This window comes from Perognathus longimembris, chromosome 8 (assembly GCF_023159225.1).
Source record: "Perognathus longimembris pacificus isolate PPM17 chromosome 8, ASM2315922v1, whole genome shotgun sequence".
Taxonomy (NCBI): Eukaryota; Metazoa; Chordata; class Mammalia; order Rodentia; family Heteromyidae; genus Perognathus; species Perognathus longimembris.
The window spans coordinates 11,410,179-11,421,681 of record NC_063168.1 but is presented as its reverse complement, the minus strand read 5'-3'; the positions used below and the strand labels follow the sequence as shown (position 1 = coordinate 11,421,681).

Below are 11,503 nucleotides of genomic sequence, written 5' to 3'. Positions count from 1 at the left end.
CAGTATGTGCTATCATAGAATAGGTAATTGTGTAAAAATGAAAAATAATTTATGCATTGAATTTTTATTTATATTATAACTAAACTGTGCTGCTGAAAAGCACTTCATATTTCATAAAAACATTGAATAAAAAGGATTATTTTAAGTGGACGATAGGTACTGCACTAGTATGATGATCAGAATCTAACCTTTATGCTTTACTTTTGGGAATGACATGATGATTATCATTTCTTCAGTTGATTTCATTTCTTTATTTTAAATTTGGAGTAATTACGTAATCTAATCTGGGCTTAATAAGCTGCAAACTATGCATCATAATTAATTCAGTATATAAGGGTTTCCATTTTACATTAGGATACTGTAAAATTGTGAAAGCATTGTGGATGAAAATTTAACGTTAAGAAATTCAAACATCATTTTCTGATGACATCAGAATATTATAGATGAATTGAAGATCTTATGAAAGTAATTTCAAAAAAATAGAACCAGTGGTTTCATGTGATTTTATATTCTGTTATTTAGAAACCTTTGAATTTTAAGTGAACATCCACATTCTGGATGACGACAGGCAGAAGGAATTTCCTGGTGTACAGTGAGCCACACGTGCTTTGGCAGTTGCAAGAGTTGATCCATCAGATGGGCGTGGTCAGAGCCCTGGACAACAGCAGCTTGGGACATCTTTGAGGTCTTGTCGATAAAGGGAGACCAAGTAGCTGAAAAAATGCGTTAATTTAAATCTTTAAGAATTTTGGTCCCCATCCCATAGCACTGCACTGGTTACCTTCACGTGTGAACGAGAACCTAGTCTTAGGGCTCTCACTGTATCTCCTCCTGATCTACCAGCCCCAGAATTCCTTTGTAGTTCTTTTGATTTTGGTTTTTGCTACACTGTCTCTGCTGAATGAGCTTATTCTCTCAAGCCATGATCAGATACAGAATGGGAAGAAGCAAGTTTTGGGATGTCAAGGGTGCTTTGCTGGGTTAATTAGAAATCCATTTGGACAGGTTTTCTTACTATTGAGTAAATGCAGACTTCTATTTCCACATATTGATCTGTTCAAAGAGCTTGCTGTGCCATTGAGAAATGACCTTGAAATCTAGGCCATGACTCCTTGAACTCTGATTCCTCCCATGAAATGATGATTCAAGCTCCATCCCAACTCTACCAACATCTCCAACCAACATGTATGTGAGCCAGAGGCTGGGTAGTGTATCAACTGCTGACTTCAACCATGTGACCTTCATTTGCCTTTATCTCTCCTCTAGTCAGAGCCCTCACATTGTACTTTATTCTGGGTATGGTGGAATCCATTTCTCTACCTTTTATTCATTTCAGTAAAGATTGGTTTTCTTTTTTCTTTTTTTTTTTCTTTTTTGCCAGTCCTGGGCCTTGGACTCAGGGCCTGAGCACTGTCCCTGGCTTCTTTTTGTTCAAGGCTAGCACTCTGCCACTTGAGCCACAGCGCCACTTCTGGCTGTTTTCTATATATGTGGTGCTGGGGAATTGAACCCAGGGCTTCGTGTATATAAAGCAGGTGCTCTTGCCACTAGGCCATATTCCCAGCCCCAAGATTGGTTTTCTTATAATACTCCAGTTTTGGAGTCAGATTATGTCCATATTATTGATTGATTGATTGATTGCTGATCCTGGGGCTTCAACTCTGTACCTCAGCTTTCATGTTCAAGGATGGCATTGCACTACTACACAGCTCTGTTCTGACTTTTGTTGGTTAATCAGAGGTAAGAGTCTCACAGACTTCAGTGCCTGAGCTGAATATGAACCATGATCTTTAATTCCCACCTTCCAGAGTAGATAGTATATGGGCATGAACCACTTATTATGGTTTTGTTATTTGTAAGTAATTGTACAAGGGCTTACAGTCAACATGTCTGATCAGAATAAGTATATTTCATCTTGATCAATGTCACAATTTTCACCATTCCATCCCATCTCTTTCAATCCCTCCTGCTCCTTTAGTTTTCCTAGTTCCACTTTTACATAAGTATAGTGAATATTATGATTACATTCCCCCACTCTACCTCTGTCCATTTTTCTGTCCCTTTCTCCTTGACCTTGCTCCCCTTGACCACACAGGTTTAGGATCCTAGTCCTCGTCTTGTGAAACTTTGTGTGTGTTTCTCAGGGAAGTCAAGTGTCCAGTTCTGATCATTGTCAAGATCCTATGCAGATGAGTTGTACTATTGTTTTCCAGGTGCTGTTGGTTTACATAACCTAACACTGGTGGGCTGCTTGAACTCCTGTGACTTGGACTGCAGTTTGTTGGAGGAACTGTTTTCCTACACCTTCAGGTGAATGGTGAGAATGTGGGGAGCATGTTAGCACCCCACATGCTGCATGTGTTCAGTGGACTCTGTCATCATGCAACCCAAAGTGAAGAGACAAGGAGAAAGCTGTTGTAAACTTGTTCCAGGGCTCACGTTTTGGATATGAGAAATCAGTTGGGCACAGTTACACTAACCATCCACTGGGCGATACAATCACAATGAGCTGATCAGTTGAGAATGCTTTAGACCAGAACTTGCAACAAGATGTCTGTAGGTTATAACTTCAGTGACCCCTAGTGTTTTACTGATGTAATATAAAAATCAGATGACCCTAGAGTGAAAATGAAAAGTTACTATGTCACAGTTTAGATCCTCTTTATTACAGGGAATCTTATATGAGATTCATTTGAATCTGAGGGAAATTTGCTTTGAAAAAAAAAAGAAGCCAAAATCATCCACTGGAGCAAAGATAACCTCTTCAACAAACCGTAATAAGAAAACGTGAAAGTCAAAGTCAGAAGAGTGAAACAAGATTATCTTACAACCGGAACAAAACAAAGTACCAACTGCATCTTATATCTTAACTAAGAGCTTAAAATTTTAAATCACTGCAGGAAATATAGAAGAATCACAGGAATATATAAACACAAGCAATTATTTTTGGGAACCAGACTGCAATGCCCCAGGAAATAAGGACAAAAGCATTCCATCACATTAACAGGCATTTGTGCATCCAAGGACAAATAATTCTTAAGATAAAAATCTTGGCTGTTTTTCTTTGGAGTGTTTTATTTTTCTTACTGCTACTCTGTTTCATGACAGATATGCTTCAGCCAGGCCCTGGTGGCTCAGGTCTTTAATCCTAGTTACTCGGGGGTTTGAGCACTGAGTATCTTGGTTTGAAGCCAGCCCAAGGTCAAAAAGTGCATGAGATTTTATCTTCCAAAGACGAGAAAACAAGCAGGTACTAGAAGTGTTGCTCAAAGTGATACAACAGCTACTTTGAGAGAGAAAACGCCAAGCAAGAGTATGAGGTATTGAGTCTAAGCCCCAGTAATGGCACCAATAAATGAATAAATGTTACCACTGTCTCAGGGTCATTTCATGTGAAAATTGACATGTAAATTGTAAATTTCTTCATTTTTCTGTTTAGAGTAAGACTTGATGAAATTACTTTCATGTTTTTCTGACTACTTAGGACATTAAAAGACATAGCTCATTATTAAGAATAATTCTGTAGCCAACAGAAAATGATGCTTCCTCTCCATAATTCAGAGATCTGCTTTAGGAAAAAGACTAAGACTCAACAAAAATTGAGAAAAAGACAGTAGTCACAAGACAGGTAAGGGCTGGGTGCTCTGATCCATGGAAGATGCCAATAATGTGGGTATTGGACATGTGCCTGCGTCACTGTTAGGCACACTGGAGGGGGAGGGTCTGAGACCACGCTCTCCTGCTCTGGAGGAGTCAGAAACTCCCCACTGCTCTCACCTCTGAACCTCCCTATGTGGGCGTTCACAGCTGCAACTTTGTTCTTGATATCACTTTTACTGCATCTTGTAATTGTATCCATTTTGTTTGCCTTCTCATTTGCCATAATATTTTCTATTACAACTTGTGGTTTCTTCTTTGATCAAATTTTTAAAAATAAATTCAAGTGGTTTTTGTCCTTATATGTGTGAGGATTTTTGTTTTCATTTTGAGCTTGTTTAGCAATTTCCTTCCATTTTCATTTCATCCCCTTAAATTTGCCAAGATTTGAACTAACATGTACCTTACAACAGAGAATGTTCTATGTATACTTGCCAAAAGAAACCCGTGTAATGTGGTACATATACACAATGGAATTTTATGCCTCTATCAGAAAGAATGACATTGCCCCATTTGTAAGGAAATGGAAGGACTTGGAAAAAATTATACTAAGTGAAGTGAGCCAGACCCAAAGAAACATGGACTCTATGGTCTCCCTTATTGGGAATAATTAGCACAGGTTTAGGCAAGTCACAGCAGAGGATCACAAGAGCCCAATAGCTATACCCTTATGATCACATAAGATGATGCTAAGTGAAATGAACTCCATTTTATGGAAATGATTGTTATATCACAGTTGTAACTACTTTCAACATCCCATGTGTATCTGTAGTTTCTACTATTGATGATGTTCGTGTATCATTTTCTTGTGATTGTATCTACACTATCTCTGTAATCTTATCTGAGTGTATGGGAAACAGTGTGTACTGGTATTAGAATTAGGAAATTCAAAGGGAATACCAAAATTGAGAGTCAAAGGGTAAACTAAGAGAAACAACAACAAAAGCAATACTTGCAAAACTGTTTGGTGTAAGTGAACTGAACACCTCAGGGGGGGAAAGGGGGAAGGGGGGTATGAGGGACAAGGTAACAAACAGTACAAGAAATGTAGAGAATGCCTAACATATGAAACTGTAACCTCTCTGTACATCAGTTTTATAATAAAAACTTTAAAAAATATCTTTATAAAAAAAGAAACCCGTGTATTCTGCTTTTAGTGGTGAAATACACTATGCATGCATTTTTAAATCTACAAATCTGAATAAAAAGGCATATCCTTTTCATTACAGGTTTCTACTTGTTCTACACATTACTTTGTGAATTTCTTTCAATAAGTCATTGCTGGAATATAATATGAGGGCTCACATTCACATATGTTCTAGGGCCAGCCTCTAAACAGGAAACTTCTCAAAGGTGACAATGGTGACCACCTTGGGCTACCAACTTTCTATTGTCCAAGATCACTATAAATTGTAAAATCCCAATGCTGAGAGCACCTTTATTTCTATACCTGTCTAAGGGTAGCTCGATTAGGGGCCCATGTGTGAGAAATTAAAGTCAGGAGACTCAACATCTATTGATATATGAAAATAAAGTACTCGGTGGATGAAGCGATGAAGGTGGGAGAATGCAGTCAAATTATTCAACGTGCACATGTGAGACTGGAACCACGTAAGTAGAGGAGATGAGGGTTGGTTTGAGAGAGATGAGCGAAAGTGAAAAAGGGGGGGCATTGATCTAGATGTATTATACTCATAAACTGACATCTCCATATCAACCCCTTTGTACAAATACTGAAAGATAATGAAAGAAGAAAAGAAAGAAAGACAAACCCACAAGGTGGGGATTAGAGAATCTCTTGAGCGGTGCTTGGAGCCATTGGTAGCATGAGCATCTGATGCCTTTGCCCAGGGTGAAGGATCCTGTCAGGCAGCCCTCACCTCAGAACAGCTGCACGCTGGGAAATGACAGAGACTCGCCCAGTTGTAAATTAAGCAGCTCTTCTGACTTCCCCTGAACGTTAAAGTCTGTGGTTTAGACTAATGCTCTGCATTTAAGATCTTATTGCACCGGGTACCAGTGGCTCATGACTATAACCCTAGCTATTCAGGAAGCTGGAAAATGAGGATTTCAGTTCTAATCTACTCAAAGGTAAGAAAATCTTTGTGACTTGTGCCTCCAACAAAGCACTCAGCAACACCCAGAATGTGATGCTGTGGCCCAAGTGGTAGAGTGCTAGCCTTGAGCACAGAGGTTCAGCGACAGCACCTAGGCCCTTAGTTCAAGCCCCAGGACTGACCCCCCAAAATGCCTGAAATATCATGTCAGTTCTGTTCTGCTATATGACACCAAATGGTCTTGCAACCCAGATTCCTTAGGAATAATCTGATTTCTATTCTATGAAAAAATACAGTGTTATGTCTGTCCTACTGGTACTGGGGAAGATGACAGCTTATACAGACTCCCTGACGCCTTCAACTAGAATGTTCAGTAACCTGAAAACCCTAGCTGTAGTTGACAAGCACCATCAGCAGACAGAGGAAGCAGGAGACACAGCTGGGGCAGCCCAGCCCCTCATTTCTGTTGCCCTGGAAGGTTTTTGTTATGGCTTGTATCACTGTGGGTGGGTAACTACTACCCTGTTGACAGTAATAAATGCCAACATCTTCAGGCTGCAGGCTGCTGATGGTGAGAGTGAACTGTGTCCCAGATCCACTGCCACTAAACCTCGATGGGACCCCAGATGCCAAAGTGGATGCCCGATAAATCAGAAGCTTAGGTCGTTTCCCTGGTTTCTGCTGATACCAGGCTAAATAATTGCTTATGCCCTGACTGGCCCTGCAAGTCATGGAGACTGTGTCTCCTGGAGATGCAGACAGGGAGGGTGGAGACTGGGTCATCTGGATGTCACACATGGCACCTGATGTGGAAAACACAGAAACAAAACCCACACTTTTAATCATGTTATAAGACATTTTCCCCACATGCCAAGCAGCACTGACCACACTGAGCTGAGCAAATTTCCATTGCTCTCCTTACCTGGGAGCCAAAGTAGCAGGAGGCCCAGGAGCTGGGCAGGAGCCTTCATGTCTGCGCTGTGTCTCAGTGACTGGGTCTGACTCCTGCACAGGGTGTGAGCAGCCTTTGAAGAACTCAGGGCTGTGGGCTGAGCTCTGGCTCATGCAAATCAGCAGAGGCTGAGCACTGCTGGGCAGAGCTGCAGGTCAGTCTCATTTCAGTAACTCAGCACCTGTCCAGGGTTCCCAGGAGTCCTAGATCAAAGCAGAAAAACAGTGTTTTCCCTACCGAGAATGTGCTTCTCCCTCTAGTTTAAACCATCTGTTCTATAAGTATAGTGCTCTATAGGTCCACTGAGTTCTGTGGACAGACTTTTCTGTGTTCCATAATTCTAATTCTATGTTAATGGCTCTTTGAGGAGACAGGGGTTTAAAAAAATACTAGCTGCTGTTTCACACTAAGAATATGAAAAGGGACATGAAGCTAGGAAGAGAGTAGAGATGGAGGTTAATTCGATTCTCTTGACCTTGGCACAGTAGTATTGGATTCCAGGACAGATAAAACTTGCTGTGGTTTCTAGTTGGGCCTGCTTCATTCCTCTGTAAAGTACACATTCGTGTCCAGGATAATGCCTTCTCTGACCTTAAGTACTGTTCTGAGACTCAACTTGGCTCTTATTCTGAAGTTTTCTTGCTAAGTTCAGGCATAAGTTTTTAAACAATTTATGTTAATTTTCTGGAGAAATATAAAGAATTCCATGTGCACAACCTGAAATGGTGCCAACACGCCAAAATATATGTCAAAAAAATCTTAGTTTGAATGTGTTAGTGGGAGTGGTTTACAGCGCACTGGCTGACTCCAGAGGACCGCAGACCCTCCAAGTCACTAAAGTCACCTGACTGTGTGTTCCAATTTCTGAAATCCTACTTTATATGGTTGTAAGCCCACTGTAGGAATCTGGACCTAGACCCCACCTACTGTCAAAACAGCAAAGGGAACTAAATTCTCAAAGGACATAATTCAAGGTTAAACGAACTCTGGAAAAGTGACTTCTTTATGGGACTCTGTCCCTGCCTTTCTTATGGATTTGCTAGTTTCAGCTGTCTGTTCGGCCGTGCAATGGACAGCCTGATCAGCTTCAGTCTGGCATACAGAACAGCTCTGTGCCTGACTTCAGGATGGAGAGAATCAGGGCAGGATGCAAAGGACTCCTCTCACCGCACATTCACAAGAAACCACATGGAGAATTGATTCACACATAGAAGCCTGAAGGCTGGTGAAATGTGGCTGGTAAGGTAGCCTGATGAAGGCAGGAATGACTCACGTTCCTTCTGTATTTCTGCATTACTATAATCATGTTATTAGACCTTATGGTCTCAGAAAACACTGTGTTTCTGTTAAGCTGTCTCTGCTGGTTATATATTCCCCTAATCTCTACATTTTTCCTGGGCTGGGCAACACTGGCCTAATCTTGCAATGTGTAACAGGGCAGAGCTGTAACATACAGAGCAAGACTCTCATTCTTACTTTGCTGTTCAGCAGCTCCTTAGTTTACTATGGAATTTGTTGGTCATCTGATTCTGTAACATTGCACCTCATAGAATTTTAGAGACCAAATCTTAGTAGTTGACAATTGACACTTATAATTGTGATGGTTTGCAACCCTGTTTCTTGTTGGTCATTTTCATCCATCACCAGAATGGATTCTGTAGGAATATAAAACAATCCCTCTTCTCAACAATTGAGACACCTAGTTCATGATTAAATTGTAATAGATAACCTTAAAAATTTTTAAAAATATTCATCACAAGACTCTTTAAGAATTGGCTAAGAGGGCTGGGGATGTGGCCTAGTGGCAAGAGTGCTTGCCTCGTATACTTGAAACCCCGGGTTCGATTCCCCAGAACCACATATACAGAAAATGGCCAGAAGTGGCGCTGTAGCTCAAGTGGCAGAGGGCTAGCCTTGAGCAAAAAGAAGCCAGGGACAGTGCTCAGGCCCAGAGTACAAGACCCAGGACTGGCAAAAAAAAAAAAAAAAAAAAAAGAATTGTCTAAGATACATTTGGAATGTCAATATAATGGTTTTAGAAAACATTTTTTTTTTTTTTTGCCAGTCCTGGGCCTTGGACTCCAGGCCTGAGCACTGTCCCTGGCTTCTTCCCGCTCAAGGCTAGCACTCTGCCACTTGAGCCACATGCCGCTTCTGGCCGTTTTCTGTATATGTGGTGCTGGGGAATCGAACCTAGGGCCTCGTGTATCCGAGGCAGGCACTCTTGCCGCTAGGCTATATCCCCGGCCCCTAGAAAACATTCTTGAAGAACTCTTAGGGCATAATGTCAGGGTGGGATAAAAGATGAGGTCCAAAGTCAGGAAACATCTCCTCTCCTGTCTCAACCTCCCAGAGCCAACTCAGATAGGCATAGCTGCTGTGTCCCTTGTCACATGAAAGCACCTGAGGCCGCCAGGCATGTGGATGAATAGCTGCGGATGTTGTGCTCTGAGGTGTAGCACTGCAAATGATCACCTTCATCTTCTAGATCCATACCTGCAACACTGATGTGAAATGAGGACATCTACCTCCTTCATTTCTCCTTGAGGTACACTTTTCTCTGTTCCAATAGAGCTCATGTGCTCTCTTTTCCTTCTTTGCTTGAGAGTGTTTTAATAGGGCCTCTTTCATGTAGAAAATCTACCAAATGTTGAATTATTATTTTGCTACTCCAAAGATACTTTCTTCCACAAGGTTTTCAGAGGATTGTTACAATGGGATAAAGAATTTTAATTGTACTTGTTATAGAATGTATTAGAATAGAAAAGGAAAAAATTCACATTTGTTTACTTAAACTAAAAGAGAATACTTTTTTTCAGTCTAGCTTTTTCTCGTTACTTCTACAATAGCATAATGGATATTATATGTAAATGGAACAACAACATTCTGCAACGTTGTTTGTTTTCTTTATTGAAATGTAGTCAAGGTCTATTTTATGGGATGCACTATCAACTCAGATTGTTTTTGTAAGGTGTACGTTGAGACTAACTCTCATTCTGATCCCAGGTTGCCTTTGAACTCCTGGTACTCCTGACTTCACCCTACAGTATAGGCATCACAGATTTCCACCAGACCAGCTTATGACAACTTGTGACTGAGATAGGGAACACACTCAATATTCAGTATGGCAAAGAAGTTTTGGACATCATCACATTATTTGGATTTTTGACAATTTATTTTCAGCATATATGTGGCCATTTTATTTTCATTTTAAAAAGAAATCTGGCCCTTAAAAATGTTGGATAGGTAAAACAAGATCAACTGTGAAATGGCAAAATTATATGTTTTCCATATGGATCTGTGTTAGGTTGTAAGCCTAACATGGATGCCTACCTAAGTAAGATCCCCCAATTCTAAGTGATACACACACACACACACACACACACACACACACACACACACACCTCACATATATAGACATATATTACAGGAAGGAAGGGAAAAGGGATGGTAGGAAGAGGAGGAAATGTAGAGAAATGATTGTGCTTTATATTACACTCTTTTGAATAAGATTTCTTAAGGATATTTAGTATTACATTTTTATTTTTAAATGCATTAAATAGAGTTTATCCATTTTAACTCTGGAAAATAACTGTACTTATTTAATACTGAGTGGTCATGTTCATGTTCTTGTTGGCTTCTCCTTTAGGACTCTGCTCCCCTGCATGTAGCCTTGGCCTGAAGAGGAATACATGGTCAGTAGAGGCAGAAGGAAATAGTACAGGAGAAAGGAAGTGAGTGTCTTCATGTTACCAATCCTTATAACACTAAATAGAGATCATTAAAGTTAAATCACAAGTGCTGAACCAAACACCATGAGGATTGTTTCCCCAACTTTAGCTTCAATTTCTATTCTTACACTGCATAAACAAACTAGAGAAACTGCTGCTGAGTTTTTCAGTCAGGTCTCCAAATATCACGTCTCAGGGCTTCACTCCCCTAAATGTTCTTCAATGATAATATTCATCTGACACAGATCTAGAGAGACACAGATCTAGATCTAGACATAGATCTATGTCTAGATCTAGATCTAGAGATCTAGAGTGCTTGCTCTACACTAAAGAAACAAAGTGACAACTGGGCAACACAAGCAGGTAGTTTCCTATTCAAGACTGTAGCACTGGGACAGTAGTGGAGTCCAATGAGCACACAGGGTTGTGTTCTTCTGTGCTCAGAAACAATTCAGCAGATTGTCCGATAAAATATGTTCCTAGCGTACTGCTACTGAAACATTTAGGATCCCAGAGAACAGGTTGAAATCCATACTTGATGAACGACAGAGAATGGTCTGGCACCCACAAAAATCAATTCAAGTAGTTATTTCCATCATTGTACAGAGCTCTGAGTAGATCTGCAGGAGTTGGAGGCCAGTTCTCCATAGATAGCAGACAGGGGGAGTGAAGTCTAGGTCTTTCCACCATCTCCATGGATCCTCAAATGAGAGGGGAGTTCATGGTTGTGCACTAACACTGTGAGGTATATTAATAATTTCCAATCAGTTACATATTACCATCAAACATAAATGGTGGGTAATGTTTTGTGTCAAACAACAGAACATTCCAGTTGCCAAAGAATGCTACGTTTGGAAATTTCCTCAGTCTAACAGGAGGAATCTACACATGCTCATCCTGGAGGACCAGACCTCATCTCCCATCCCTGACACATGAGCGGCAGGGGGGCTGGAGTGCTCACCTTCACACCACATCTTCATTCAGACAAGAGCCACGAGATATCTTAATTCAAGTTCCTCAGACCTAGGGTCTAACTGTCATGGGCATGAATGCCCGTGAGAACAGTGTCAGAATGTGAAGGCATCGGTAGGAGCAGCTGGGGCTGC

General features: G+C 40.7%; 1 gene segment (V, D, J or C); it reads right to left on the bottom strand.

The window, feature by feature from the left end:
* Positions 1–6,101: 6,101 nt before the first annotated feature.
* Positions 6,102–6,691, bottom strand: LOC125355916. The segment is given in 2 exon segments: positions 6,102–6,517; positions 6,637–6,691. Coding segments are annotated over 2 exon segments (465 nt in total).
* Between the last annotated feature and the right edge of the window lie 4,812 nt (positions 6,692–11,503).